This window comes from Phalacrocorax aristotelis, chromosome 1 (genome assembly GCF_949628215.1).
Source record: "Phalacrocorax aristotelis chromosome 1, bGulAri2.1, whole genome shotgun sequence".
Taxonomy (NCBI): Eukaryota; Metazoa; Chordata; class Aves; order Suliformes; family Phalacrocoracidae; genus Phalacrocorax; species Phalacrocorax aristotelis.
Genome location: NC_134276.1, coordinates 163,969,654 through 163,985,342, shown reverse-complemented (window position 1 = coordinate 163,985,342; position 15,689 = coordinate 163,969,654). Strand labels below are relative to the sequence as shown.

At 39.1% G+C, this 15,689-nt stretch overlaps 1 protein-coding gene across 3 annotated transcripts in view; it reads left to right on the top strand.

Moving 5' to 3' along the window:
* The window catches only part of IFT56 (intraflagellar transport 56), a 51,933-nt gene extending 36,985 nt beyond the window's left edge, over window positions 1-14,948 (top strand). For all 3 annotated transcript variants that reach the window (XR_012657992.1, XM_075078864.1, XM_075078855.1), the window contains 5 exons: window positions 3,271-3,354; window positions 5,475-5,544; window positions 8,346-8,452; window positions 12,125-12,258; window positions 13,615-14,948. Coding sequence is in view for 2 of the 3 variants with exons in the window: in XM_075078864.1 (XP_074934965.1) it covers window positions 3,271-3,354; window positions 5,475-5,544; window positions 8,346-8,452; window positions 12,125-12,258; window positions 13,615-13,726 (507 nt within the window). In the remaining variant the exon portion in view is untranslated. The remainder of the gene's footprint in view (window positions 1-3,270; window positions 3,355-5,474; window positions 5,545-8,345; window positions 8,453-12,124; window positions 12,259-13,614) is intronic.
* The last annotated feature ends 741 nt before the right edge of the window (window positions 14,949-15,689 follow it).

Below are 15,689 nucleotides of genomic sequence, written 5' to 3'. Positions count from 1 at the left end.
TTGGGTCGGTGGTCGTGATCTCCCCCTGCCGGAATTACCTTTTAACTACTTGGCTCTTAATCTTGGCAGTTCTGGCCAGTTTTCTCAGTCCACTACATGAAACCACATTTTGTCATCCTCTTCTGACAGAAGCAAATTGTCTATTGTTTCATTTGCATTAATGATTGCCCAGAGACTAAAATACAGATCAAGGAATACACTGATTTGTATACTCCATGTCCCCAGACTTAATGTCTGCTTGGATAGGGCTGTACCAGGAGTATAGCAACATCCATGGTTGGTTAATTCCATCACCCTGGTTACAATTGCACAGTGGTGTACTCTTATTTGAAATACTGGGCACTCCCCCCTCAACTGTGGGAAGAAATGTGATTCAGAGTATAATTAGAAGTTGAAATATAGTCTTAAGAGATTTAGAAGATATTATTTGCTATAGAGGGAAGTTAAGAAAACAAAATGATACAAAATGAGGATTAGAATAAACAAGGTAGATTTGAAACCTCCATTTCTATTAGGAGAGGCTGATAACAAGATACAGCTTGCTGGAATTGCAGCAAATTCACCATGTCTTTTCTAAGAAAGATGCATTTTGTCCTTCTCAAAACAGAGTTGGTTTATGGAACTCATTGCCATAGTTCAAGGTAAGGTTGAGGTTCCAAGGTTGAAAGGTTTTATAGATGTATCTAGCAAGCTGTAAAATGATCAAGCTTAAGTAAAATATGTATTTGTTAAATTCTTGAAAGGAATCATAAATACTGGTACTTTGAGACATAATGCAGTTGATAATTAGCAAGGACAAAGCTTTCTGCCTACCACCACTTTCTTTGCATGGTCCTTTTGAAGTAGTTGGTACTCATCATTTTCTAGCAGAGACTAGCCACTGCTCAGATTTATTTAGGTCATTCCTCTCCTCTTCAGGTCACAGGGATGCAAATAATTCTGCCTGTACTATTTTACAGGCAATGTTGAGGTGGCTTTACAGTCACCTTTGTGTTTCGTTTACAGGAATCAACTTCAGTAGACTCTCTGCAGCTCTTTAAGTGGAGCTGTGCACTCTATGAAGATTATTTGCATGACATTCTCTCAGGAAACACCACCTTTAGCCGTGATTGACTAAAACTGCTTTAGGCATGAGAGTGTCTCAAAGGACACCTTATTATAAATGTATTGCCAGCTGCCTTGAGGGTGACATTATAACACTGAGGATCAACTAAGAAGACAAGCTAATTCAGGCTCAGCTGAGTTCTGGCCACAAGGAATGCTTCATTGTCCAGCTGGCTATCTGAACATCTCCCTGAAACAGACTTTGCTCAGAGTACATTTAGTTTTATGGAAAGATGGAAGACCACTAAAAAGACAGCAAGAGAGTGAGGTCCAGGGCATATAATGTGGTTTAAAAAAACTGGAAAGAAAAGAAAGAGAACCAAAGCATCAAGCTGCTGTGAATGTGTTGCACTATGAGCAGCACTAGTTCATTTTTACTGGTTTTGTTTTTGCGGCAGGTTTGGTCTCCAGCACTAATACAGCGAGGATAGAATGACAGAGTTTTTGAGTTTGGTTGCTGACAGTTTCTTTTCTGTTTTAATTCTGTCTATTTGAACAGGAGGACTATTCATGCAGTAAAACTAGTATCTTGCTCACCAGCTTTGCTTAACTTGGGACTTGTGCTGATTCACACGAAACTATCATTGAGGAAGAATACAGTAAAGTGTTGTAATTCTCATATGGTGAAACCAGTTAGTTCACCCTAAGGGTACTGAAATGTTTTCACAAACTAAGCTTGAGGTTTATCCGATTGGTTCATCCTCATGCTTTTACAAAGCTTGCTGTATTTGCCAGCTCTTTTGGACTTTAACATAGGCTATTGGGGTGAAACCTAGACATCTGGCAAATAGTGGGGCCCCCCACCTCTCCTCTCCAGGCACTGGCATACTGATGTATGAGGGTGGACTGGGTCAGTGCCCTTTGTCAACTACCTGTGACAGAGAAGGGAAGAGGTTCCTCAAGTATCCCTACATAATGAAAGAAGATAGAGAGCACTGGGAAGGGGTTTTGTCCCTTGCTTCCCATATCTTTTGTACAGTCCCAGTTGTGCTTTTTACCTCCTTACTCTTTAATGAGGGAACAAAACAAAAGCTTGGTCCTCCTATACAAGTTGTTTCTTTTGTAGATGTTATATAAGGAAAAACATTTCCACACACCTTGCTGTTACGCACACAGGGAAGCTTTTCTTGAAGTAACTGTAGTGGATAATTCACCTTGCTTTTTACCCCATGCTCTTTCACAAGCACTGCACCTCTGCTCAGCGGGGATCCTCGATCCCATTCACACTTGTAGCTGTGGTATTTTCCACCTTAACCTCCACCAGGTCTACCAGTGCAGCAGGGTGGGGCAGTGCTGAATGTAGAGCACACTCAGCTGATTTTTGGTCATCTGAGTTATACTTCAATCTGGACATCTGACCATGATCAAATCTAAGCTATTTGGGTCAAACCCAAACATCAGGCTAATCTGTACCTAGAGTTGTATTTCCTGCTTTAGCCCATGCAGCTTTTCAGAAAAGGCGCAGCTAGATCTGTCATTATCCAGGTGTGTCCAGTCTAATATTATGTGAGAGAAAAACTTAATGTTGCACTTCAGATAGAGAGAAGGGTGTCTGTAAGCAAGGCTTGAGTTAAGGAAGTCCTATTACACAGTGTGCTCCCTGGTTGCAATCTGGTACAGCAGCTCCACCTCCATCGTGTGATCCAGTGTGTCAGACTAGCAGCTGTCATAGAACCAGATCCACAGGATCTCTTGTTGAACCTTGAGAAGTCTTGGAAAAACAAACTGTTCATCTCCTTAAGCCATTAGGGAGTCAACTGCCTATTTACCACCCTAGTGGTGAAATAAATGCTTGGGAGGTGCAAGAGACCATGGCAGCACATCATGTCTTCACATGCCTGAAGTGAAAATTACACCCATAAAAGCTGCCACTGCAATTTTGAGCTTGGAGCATTCTCCAGATCTCTCATGGTTAATACTGTGGAATGTTCCAGCTGTGTTTGTAGTCATGAATGTAGGATGGAAAGCCACTCCATAATTTTCTACCCACTGTTTATAAATGCCGTATGCTCATAATGTGGGTTTTAGTTTTTCCTTCCCGTTGTCTGCATAAAGTCTCACTCGGGTGGGGGGTGGGGGGGTGTATTTTTAATGTTGTTATACTATAGGAGAAGAGGAGGAGTTGTTTTATTTATTTGGGTTTTGTCTGTGTGGCTTATTTTCCAGAGTTACTTCTACAATGATGACACTTTCAACTTCAACTACGCCCAAGCCAAAGCTGCCATGGGCAATTTTAGTGAGGCTGAAGAGGTATGTATTTACTTTCTTTAAAAAAAAACAATGGAAACGTTTCCCACATACTCCCCTCTTTCCTTCCTTTTCTCCCTCCAGATCTTCATGTTGGTTGAAAATGAGCAGGTTGTGGAACATCACCTTCCCCTTCTTAGGGGAACTGAAACTCTGAGTGAACACTATTCAGAAAAGATTATCTTGCTAATCTTGTAATGTGAGGTATATGGGGAGTCATGCTGCTTGTGGTGCATCACAAGAGTGCTTGCAGCTATCTCTAATTGATCAAAGAATGCCCTCTTAATCAGATTTCCTACGCTTTGGGATCCTAGGCAGTCTTATTGTTCAGACTGACTAGGGCATTTCAGAGTAAAAGACACTGAATAGTTAAGAGCTTCTTAGGTGTCCCTAGAAATATGTGTTTAAAAAAAAAAAAAAGTTTTTTCCTCTGAAAGACGTGGGAGGGAAAGAGGAAGTGCTCACTATCTTATTCAGCAGCATCCAAATGCAGCTGGAAGAGATTAACTTCTACACACAGCATTTTTTGTGTCTATGTGCAGTAGAAACTTAATTACAACAAAAATATGCAAAAGCAAATAGCTATTATGTAGATGGAAGCAATATTTTCCACAAGACCAGAAAGAAGACAAGCCAGGAAAAAAAACAAACCCAACCACATAGCCTAAAGTGAATCATATAGGTTTAGTTGGTTTGGTGTTTGTTTTTCCTGTCTTTCTAACATATTAACTCTTCAGTTTTCTTGACAACAGAGCCCTTCTGGGTTTTTTTCCTTCCCACCGCTTTAATTTGTGTGACCTGAAATTGCATGTCTCTTTAAGAAAAATATCCCAGACTGTCATGCAAGATGGATATATATTTCAATTTACCTACCTTAATTTAATTAGCTTAATGAAAATGCAGGTGAGTATCTTAAAACTATATTAGCAGGCCATGCTGATAAAAATGATAATACTGTTAGTAAGCTTTAGCTGCAGCCAGGCAACAAAGAAACACAAAGGTGTAAACTGCTGATAATCCGTATTTTGCCTCTTATGTTCCTACCAATGATTTTGTACGAACTTGCGTTCTGTAGCCAGTGCATTTAAACAACAGGATTATGTAATTAAATTCATTAGTCTGTCCTAATATCTGATCTTTGCCTGTGATGACACTTCAATAGAAATATCACCCTTCTGCAGTGTCTCATAAACTTGTAAAATACCTCCACATACAGTACTTATTAAAAAGCTTACCTTCCTGGACCTAATGAAATAAAACCTATGATAAAGCCCTACTTACACTGATAATGCTGCTTTTTTTATTTTTCTTTAATTTATTATTTCTTCCCCACCCCCAAAATTAGGGAGTCAGCAGTAGATAACCAATAAAAATGTCAGTAATATGTGGAACTTGCTGTACCATCTACATCTGGTAGATACATCTGCTCCTACAAAGGTATTTTGAGTTTTGCTGGTAGCATCCTCATATAGTTACAAATATACCTGCACAGAGGCATAAATAGCCGCTTTGGTTTTTTTCTGTGAGTAACGGCAGAGTACATTTTAAAATTTATAACTTCCCCCCGCGCATCCCTTTAGATGTAGAATGTAGTAAACCTGTATTTGTACAGTAAGTTACAAAAGATGAGTGTTTTGCCTCGGAACCTCACTGAAACCAAAATTGTTAGAAATGACCTGGAATGATCTCTGACATATATGGGGAGGAAAGGTTCATATATATGTGAAACTTCTGGTATTTCAAGAAGATGCAAATGTAATTGCTTGCACTGCTTTCTAAACAAACACATTCCAAATAGCTTTTCCCACAGGCCCAGTGTTCCTTTGTGCTGTTTGTGTTGCATGGCCACCCACTGGCACTTGTTCAGAGCAGGCCGCACCCCCTGCACAGCTTGGTGTTTGGCAGCTACAGGAGTCCCTTGATAAGCATGGCACTGTTTGAATCCTCCACCTACCCGACACAGAAAGATGCCCTGGCACTGCACTTGCATACCCTAACTCTTCTCATGAAGCAGTTGTTCACGTGGCGTAAGCCTTAGCTGCATGTTGGAATGAGGCAGCTCTGCCTTCTGTTTGTTTAAAAGTATATGCATGTATAATCTTTTATTTTCCTTCTTCCTGCAGGTGTTCCTTTTGATCCAGAGTGAGAAGATAAAGAATGATTTTGTTTACCTCAGCTGGCTAGCTCGCTGCTGTGAGTCACTTTACCCTCAACGTTGCAGAATACAGATCCTCCTCTATTGCATCAGTCTTGGCAATCCACTTTCTTAATTGAATTTAATGCTGTAGGTGGATTCAGGACTGTGAAAGTGAAAAGCTGATTGCACTAGTTATAGCGTGGGTGGTTATTGCACCTTTCATACGTCTGGCTTTAGTAAGCAATTACTGCTTCAGTGCAGTGCTGTTACAGTTCTGTCAGTGCAGCTTTGTCCTAACCAGTGAACCTTTTTCTTCTCAATTGTCTACAAAATTGCTTGAGTGAAGATTTTCTGTCTTAAAATACTAAGTTGCAACTCTAAAATGCTCACAGTAAAACACAAAATAGAAGCATCCACACTGGGTCAGGCCCAAGGGTCTGTCTAATACCAAGGGTAGCCAATGTCAGGCATCTAGGGAAGAGAAGAACAGGCAAGCATACATCGGATTTTTCTTCCTACTGCGTTACTCTTTGCGTTGTCCAAATTCCTGTGCCTGAGGGATGTCCTTTATAATCTCTATCATGTTTTTTCTTTCATAAAATTTTCTATTCTTCCCTTGAAACCAGAAAATTTTTGCTATGTTTAATATCCTATAGCAAAATTTATTTAGTATTTCCAAGTCAGTTTTTAAAACATCGCAGAGTATACCTCAGTACAGATACAGCTGCAGCTGTCACATGCAAAATAGTATAGGGGTGGGCTTTTCTGATGACTCAAGTCTGAGACTCCCTAGGCTAATTTGTTTTCCTTACAGTGCCTCAATACAAAAATGTTCACATACAATTTTCAGTAGTTGTACTTGGAACGTAAATACATTTGTCTTGGGACGTTATGCCATATCACAGATGTGGTCGACATCTCTAATGTGATCTTTCTGGACAGGCATATCATACCTATGGATGCCTATCTGTGACTGTTTTTTAGAACATGCCAGTTTATTTCCTTTTTCATTAAGCTGTAGTACCTGGCTGTGTTTGAGTGTTTTATATGTGAATGTTTTATGTCAATTTTTTTTGATGGGAGAACTCCTATTGTGAAGGGAAGTCATGGCTGTTCAGTAGACAGTGTTCATCCCTTTGATTCTGTGCTATAGTAGTTCTTTGACATACATCTGGGGATGCAGAACTCTTTGAAGGGGCTACTTATACAAGCAGTAGAATCAACACCATGTTGTAAATTAAAAATTTTCTAGTTCTTTCATAAGAGTTGCTGTTTATTCTTAAGTGTGCCTTTTGCCATTCTGAATTCCTGCTGAAGTTTCAGTAGAGCTGCTGTGTCTGTCTTAAAATTTTGATTTTTCATTCACAAACAGCTGCTAGAATTCTTTGCAGAAACAACTGTTCAGTGATGACTATAGTTATCTTTTTGTGTCAAGTATGTAAATTACTATTAGATCCTTCTGGATAAAAGCTGCTGTAGAAATTAAAAGAATTATAACACATTCATGTCAGAGTATGATTAGGTATTGAGTTGTAGACAATTCAATGCTGAAATATTTCCAACGGGCAAAAAGTACCAGAGAAGCATCTTTTTGGATGCTAGACAGTATTCTTTCTGTTTAATATTATTATACTATTTATACCAAATTCTTCTTGAAGAGAAGGTAAAAAACCATTGAATTAGCACAGTACCTCATTTCTCTAGATAGATGGGTTGGTATTTAGAAATTAAGACGTGGCTGTTTGCCACTATGTATAGTATCTGCAGCTGATGAAAGAAAAATCTGATTTGATGTTTTGCTGCCTCCTAAATGAGAAGTGTCTATAAATTCTGTGATTTGGTGTTACATCTTTATTGTCGATATTGCCACCCATTCTACCTGCAACATGTGTATTGGCACATATATACCTGGTGGGCACAGATACAATAAGCTAAACAGTCCCTCTTTTGAAAGAGCAGAAGAGTGGTCCATGTGTGAACAGCCAGCTATTCTGTGAGTAGCTGGCAAGACTTGAAAAGAAAGGAATACTTAATTTCATTTTCTTTTTCCCAGAACTTGAATAAGCCTGGAATTACCAATATCAACCTGAGATTCAACAGAAGGGGTTCTTATCTCCAGAAAATCAAATTTTAGAGTTCTTTGTGTTCAAACACCCTAGTAGAATTCCCACTAGCTGAGATGGAAGATTCAGATTCTTTTATTTCTAATTGTGTATAGCAGTAATGTTTGAAGGTAAAGACCAATGAAAAGGTCTAGGCACATTTAAAACCAGCACCAGATCTCAGGAATTTGGAAGTATCTTATTTTTTCTAGTAGGTGCATAATGACAAGTTTTCTTATGCTTGTAGGGCTTCCCACCCACCCCCCTTTTGGTTTGCTATGTTTCATGGGGATTGACTGTTTAGGCTGAGGTGGGCACCAAGTATTACAGACCTCAGTTCAGTGCCAATTAAATTTTTTCTGTGTGTAAGAACATATAATCCTAAATCTCACCATCTAAATGGGTTGCCACAGTTCATTGCCCTGCGTGAAATAACTTCTCTAATGCTTTCTATTGACTATTTCTTCAGCACATCTGAAACTATGAGAGTTGTGCTTATTGCTGTATCTGTGAAATATAAATGGAGATGTAAACGCCATAATTACTCCTCTTGATGCTGGTATTCTCTGATGAATTGCTGTTATTGCTAGTAAGGCAGACGATAAGGACAAGTTTCCCTTCCCAACCTCATGCTCACAGGCTGAGGCATGCATTTACATTAAGCAAAGAAATTTAGGAACATTTATTCCGCTTGCCATTGAGTATTGTGCATGGCATATTCTTTTCACAATCCCACTTTTCTGTTGTTATTGCAGATATTATGAATAAGAAACCACAGTTGGCCTGGAAGCTCTATCTGAAGATGGAGACCTCAGGGGAGTCCTTTAACCTTTTGCAGCTCATTGCAAATGATTGCTACAAAGTGAGTCTTCTCTTTAGAACCTGGTGTATGGCATGTTAATTCAATGATTGTACCAACATCTATTTTTTCAATACTGTCCATCATTGTCATCCACTAGTGAACTTTCTTTTATAACAGCGGGATGTCTAATAAAGTAGATGAGTTGGCAAGGATTAGTCAGTATTTTAACCTGCAGGCCTTCTTGGTAGACAATCTACTGATTAAATCGTTGGTAAATTACTGCATGCTTGAGCTATCAATAACAATAACAGTTTCTTCTCCTAGTAGGGATTCATTGTTGGTAGAAATGACAAGAAACTTTTAAGGAAAAAAAGAAATCTTGCATAGATTCAGCAAGGAGCCTCATGCTGTACTTTTTTCTGGGACAGTGTTATTTTTTCCTTAAAGCTTGTAATGGCAATGGGATTGTTCATCTCCTTTGTTAATCATAAGGAAATGGAAAGAGAATCCCAACAGCTACTATTCTATCTGCCCAAGTGGAGCAAAGAGACATTGGGTGTATGTAATCATTAGGAATTAAACTGCTCAGAAAAAATGGTGAGCTTAACTGCCTACAGCAGGATCCTGCTAACACAAAATAGTTCTTCTTTTGAACCTTTTCTAGAGAGGACTTTAAAGAGATGACATTAGACTAAGCTGTCTAACATTTTTAAAAGTCGAGCTAGGCAAGACCATGTCCATTTTAGTAGGGATACTCTGGGCATTTTAGAACAAGTTAAAATATATGTTACCTTACTTGTACCAAGCTTCTAGATTTTGTTTACTAGTTGTGATGCTCCGTGCTAATACACTGCTGACACACCTCCAAATTCTATTTTACACAAAGCTATGTTAATAGTGAAGAGATCTTGGGAAGCTGATTGCAATTCTGCCTAAATTCCTAACATATAATTTTTCAGATGGTGTCTATACACAATGAGAATTAGCTCTAGTTCAAGTTTTTTTGCTGTTCTGCAAACATGGGAAGAAAACATGAGAGCTTCATCCACAGAACGGATGTAGAGGCACATAAAGAAAACTTGTCTGAGGGGATTGTAAATGGCACTATAGGAGAAAGAAGAATTGGTTTTCCTGTGCAGAGTACTGCTGTGCAGGATTTCAGTAGAAAATCACAGAATGTTGTATCCAGCATCCTCTCTGCTATCTGCAAGGATGATTGCACTGTGTTGGGACCTAGAGGAGTAGCAGCTCAGGGATAGGTGAAAAGGATGTTCTTTGGAGAAGTGTCATGGTGAGACACAGGTCATCCACTTTTCAGAATGTATTGGCCAGAGCCAGAAGGTGGACAACCTTCATTGCTTATTTGGGGAGCAACTGTTTTAGATTTATTTTAAATTAAATATAGAACATAAAGACAGATTGAAATTTTGTGAGTCACTGTTTTAAGAAGGCAGATGTGAGCAGGAGAGCAGAACACATATAATAGGTGTAAAGCTTATGGAGCTGGTTCAGTGGAGCCTAATGCAAGCGAATACACAAGAGCTAGCAGCTATTAGCATAGGCTGCTTAGAGATACAGTGACCAAACTTGCCATCATAGAGGAAAGATAATAAACTGAGCCCTATTGGAAAACCTCCCAATGATTCTCAGTTCAGCCAAGCTCTCCAAAGCGCAGCAATGTCCACATAGTATCTGGAACATTTTTTTGCTGTTTTCCTTCAACTGACAAAGTAACACATTCTCAAAATCCTAACAAACATAACTGAAAGTCAGAAAATCTACCTTGTGATCTCAAAAGCATTCTTCTAAAACTGCGGGCATTATCTCTGGCACATCTTTCAAGTATTCAGTCCACCATCTCTCCCTGAAAGTCTTGTTGCTCAAGCAAGTGGCTATGCCTCTGGTGTTTCCCATAGCTGCAATTTGTGAAAGCAAGTTGACAATCAGACCTCATGTAAAATCTGCCTCTAGACCATTTTAAGTCTCACTGGACTCTCTTGATTACTTTGACTAAATTCTTCTCAAAACCTTATTGTACTCTAGAGGAAAAGCAGCTCCACACTTTGGATTTATCTAGAGCTCTTAAAAACTGCACGTACAGAACTAAGTTTTTCAGCCTAATTATGTATCTATATATGGCCATAATGAATGCTACAAAGACCAAGGAATTTCATTTCACAAATTATTACTATAGTGGTATAATTTGTCTTTCTACACACTACCAGCTGTTTGTACCTCTTCCACTAAATGGCAAGGCCTATGTTGTTTGAGTTTATGTAGCATTTACCAGTTATTTCTGAAACATTATATTACATTGAAGGACCACAGGCAGCACTATAGCTGTAACTTAAGAAGGCGGACGCACTAGGCTTCACTCAAAAGAGTGCTGAATGAACATGGACAGAGCACGGTCAACAGTGTCCTGAGACTAGGTGTAGCTGGATGCCCCATTGCTATGTTGATAGAAGTTGTTCAGTGACGAAGCTGGGGCACAGGACTTCTGGGTAATTTCTGGCTGCTTTTTACGCAATAGCCCATGTTATCCATGTAGGGAACAGCACGTGACTTGGGGTGAAGCACTTCCTGCTTTTATGTCAGATAGAAGGAGGACATTAAACCAGTACCTGCTTAATGGAACTAGATCAGATGCCAGTTTGGAGAGATCAATATTCATTTTTTTTCTTTTTAGCTGACACATCTGATACTGTTTATACTCACTACCTTTATTCCCATCCATTTAAGTGCTTGCCAGTCACCTGTGGTTAAAATCACAATGCATGTGAAGAAAAGGGAATTTTTACTCATTCTGTAGTATCTGTGTTTCTCTGACTAAAGTTTTCAGACATAATTTCCGCAGCCTGTGCTTTTTTCTCAGCAGATGCAGGCTTCCAGCCACCAAAGGATGGGAGGCTGTGCTGAGCTTCTGTGCTCTCTCGTGGGAAGATGCTAGCCACAGACAACATTGCTATTCAGGCTTGCCCAAGTGAAGAACACTCACAGTCATGCACAAGGTCCACATCAGTTATGCTGACTTCAAAAGCCACAGTTACTGCGGTCACTCCTTTTGCACTAACTGTTGCCAACCAACTTGCTTCTTGTTCCCGTTTACAAGTTGAGAACCTAAGGCAGAATAGATAGTGTACACAGTGGATTTTCCTATGCTCAGGAAAACTGTGGATTGTCCTATGCTTAAGAAAATTTTGGATTACAGAGTCACTGAATCTTATTCTGTACTGTATCAATGAAGAAAATATTTAGCTCTAAGTTAAACCCAAAAGACATCCAGATATGTCTCTGTGACCATCTCCAGATGAGGAAAAGTGGTTCCATTTTCAAATGTTTGGACTAGTTTGAAGTGGATATTCTGTCAAGGACTTTGGTATAGTCAGTACGACAGTAGATAAGGCACCTCATAAAAAAAGTTCTGTAAGATGGAGTTATCTGTACATGATCAAAACAACAGTGCTGATCATTGCCAACTACTAAAGTTCACAGTGCAGTTTGTCTATAATATGTTCAAAGAAATGGACCGGTAATGTTATAATACCACCTCTTTCCTTACGTAGAACTGAAATGTTCCTGTTCTGTGTCTCTTGCTGCCTGCAGAAAAACATGAAAATGTACCTTGCTTCTATGGCTTACTGCTGATTTCAGAAAACTGAGCTCAAAATTTTTAATCCCCTTCTGAAAGATGGTCATATAGTCAGAAATAATGTTTCCCTTTCTGTGCAGATGCGTCAGTTTTACTATTCAGCCAAAGCGTTTGATGTTTTGGAGAGACTGGACAGTAATCCTGAATACTGGGAAGGCAAGAGAGGTGCTTGCGTGGGTGTCTTTCAAATGATCTTAGCTGGCCGAGAAGCAAAGTGAGTATTCTGTCTTGTATCTGAATTTATTTTGCTCTTTTCCTGTTTCCAGTTAGCTGTAAATTGGAATCATAATCTTAGCTTTAGGACTATGTATCCTCTTCCAATTCTTTATTGACCTTTCAGAGAGTAGACACTCTGACCAGTGGTTCCGTATGCAGTGTTCAATTTGAAGTGTATCTTCCACACCAACAGTTACAGAATATATGGCGGAGAACAACTTATCAGCAAATGCTATGAACTGTAGGAAACCAAAATGCTTTAGTTATTATACGAGGAAGAGCTAAGTTATAAATGTAGTATGTTAATGAATGGAAGGGAAAGAACCTCATTTTATGTTGATGGTGTAAGAATGGAAAACTGTCCCATGACATTTTAAGGTTCATAGAGTGGTACTAAGGAAACATTTTCTAGCGCTGTGGGAAGGACACAATTTCTCTAAACAATGAGTAGATGAGACTGTGTTTTTATTAAAATTTGCTTTCCAAAGACACTGTCCATGTCAGGCAAATATACTTACTTGATGAAAGCTTAAAGGAAAGTATGTGTGTTACTGATAATTTTGCTTTTGGCACATTTCACTGGAGGGGAGAATAAGAGAGAGTAGTGAGGCTGTATTTAAGAACTGTTCCCTTGTGAATATTCTGCTGTGATGCCAGATGGCCATTCTCCTCTGGCCAAAGTTACTCTTTCGTACATGACTGGTAGGTGTGTATCTTGGCTTCTACGCCTTCCATGTATTCCCTTCTTTGCTGGAATAATCTCATTAACTACTGCACCCTTCAAGTGTCCTTTTAGCAATTACTGCACTAGATGCAGTAAAACACACATAGTTTGCCTGTTTTTCAATATGCATACAAGTTCTTGCTGTAAAGTAGCTGGAAAACTGCAGCTTCATACTGGCTTATCCTATTGGTAATGTGCATTTCCATGTTATTTGTATTTATGTGTAAGGTGCTTAGGCAACATTAAGCTAGATGTTGCCATACTGAAGACTAACAAGTAGCATTACAGAAAAAAAAAGGTTTGCTTTGTTCTGGGGAACTATTTTGCAAGAGTAAGGATTTATATATAAATACACACATGCGCACACACAAAACTCCAAACTAATTACATTTTGCTGAAATTTTTTTTTTTTTTACTTTTAATTTCTGTCCTTGTTGCAACTGTATGCAAGACTTTTCTTGGTCCCCTGGGATCTAATCTACCATCCATTTTTACCTATTCCTGCTCTGCAGATGAATGGGCCTCTCTGTCTAGGTGCCATGTTTTGCAAAATAGTTTGGATGTGGGTAGCTGATCATTTTATCAGTTGGGTCTCACCCTCATTTAAACCTTTGCTTTTCATCTTTGTAGAGAGACTCTACGGGAAGTACTGCACCTCCTGAAGAGCACTGGTAATTCTCAAGTAGAATACATTGTCCGCATCATGAAGAAGTGGGCCAAGGAGAACAGAGTCCCTGTTTAAGTCAGTGCCACAAAATTAACTGGGTCAGTTACTATTGTGTGTGTGGCTGTAAGACGTGGGTCTTGGTTTCTCCTGTGATTTCTGGGTATCTCCTTCCTTGCAGGACTTTAGAATGTCAAGCAGGTTGACCCAGCTGAGCAACAGCAGAGTGTAGTGAGATTGCAAAACATTCAGCAGTGGTTTGGGTTTTTTGTTTTGGTTTGGGGTTTTTTTTTTTCATTAACGCTTTATTGGTACTTTTTCTGTTGCACCACTCTCTATTCCTAATTTTTTTTTAGTAGTAATTCCAGTGGTCCACAAGTCAAAGTGCTCCTCAGATTTCTCAACACAAGTTACTGGAGTGCTTTGTGGGTTGTTTTGGGTTTTTTATTTGTTTGTTTGTTTTTCCCCACCAAGTCTTCTGGCCTCTGGAGAATAATAATTTTTTTAATGGCTGAGACAGATCTACTTCAGCAAGAGGTGGAATGTGGCATGTAGAGAGCATGATGGTGGCAACAAAAAGCCAGTGCTAGGGTGTCAGATGGTACATAAAGACTTCTATGTATTGCCTGCTGTCTGGGGTAAAATACAAACTGTATTCTGAGCACTTGTCCTTTTCTGGATAAATCTCACTAACTAATACCTTCATATCTTATTTTTGTCTATAAGGATTGTCTTCTCTCTTACCATTAATTCTGAAGATGAGAGTTAATCAACCCAAAATTCCAAGCTCCAAAGAGGCTTATTTGCTTTCTAGGTTGGTAGCAAAGCATGACAGTAGCATCTTTTTCAGAGTGTGGAGATTTGACCAACCGTATTGTTCAATCTTGCTTTGAGGTCTGACACTCAAAATGTTTATTCATGTTAATATAATTCATGTGAGTAATCCATTTAGTTTAGCAATCTGATGGATAAAAGAACTGGATGTTTTGAATAATTTTCTTCAGCATTTCCCACCTTAGTTAGCAATATATTTATTATACTTTTAGATTTATTATACTCTCCTGTTTTCTAAGGAGAACAGTTCAGGGAATACATAATTCTAAAAGAAGGCAACAGTTGTAACATAGAAATGTATTATATGTTTTGCAGCAAAAAACATTTGTATATTATTTGTAAAAGGAAAATTTGCATTTTGTAAATTTGTAAAATACAAAGTATTTTTTTATCTTTTGAGGGCAAACGCAGAATACTGTATTCTCTACTGTCTGTGGTTTGATTAAAGCTCTTAACTGAATCTACAGTTGAATGTCTTGTTGGTCTGTGTTGCTCCATACTGAAGTTGAAATAGTATATTCATTTTTCTGTGAAAAAGGGCAGATTTGTGACTGGTCATTAAATGTATGTTCAATAATCAGTCAAAGGCAACTCAATGGCCTTGGTCCTGATTTTATGGTGGTTTGATGCTGAAAATAAGGAGGCTGGGTGCGTAAGGAGCACATACACCTTTCTGCCATGCAGCATGCCGATATTTTTACTGCTTTAAGCAAAAACTGGGGGTATCGTCATACAGGTATCTAGAGGTACATCGATAGTTGTGACTACTTGTATTTACATGTATCCACATCTAGAAAACTGATTCATCATACTAGCAACAATAACAGAGCCTTTCAGCAGGGGCAATGTTAAACTGATTCAAAAGAGGCATGAAAGGATACGGTTGGCTACTGTCGTGGTTCAGCCTCAGCTGGCAACTGAACACCACACAGCCGCTCGCTCACACCCCCCACCCCTGTGGGATGGGGAAGAGAATCGGACGAGCAAAAGAACTTGTGGGTTGAGATAAGCACAGTTTAATGATTACAATAAAATGATAATGATAAATGATTATGATAATAATGACAATAATGTTAATATAATAAAAGGGAAAAGGAAGGGAAAGGGAAAACAGGAAAAAAACCCACGGAAACACAAACGGTACAACCGCTCACCACCCGCCGACCGACGGTGCCCGCCCCTGAGCCGCGATTGCTCCCTCCCTCCC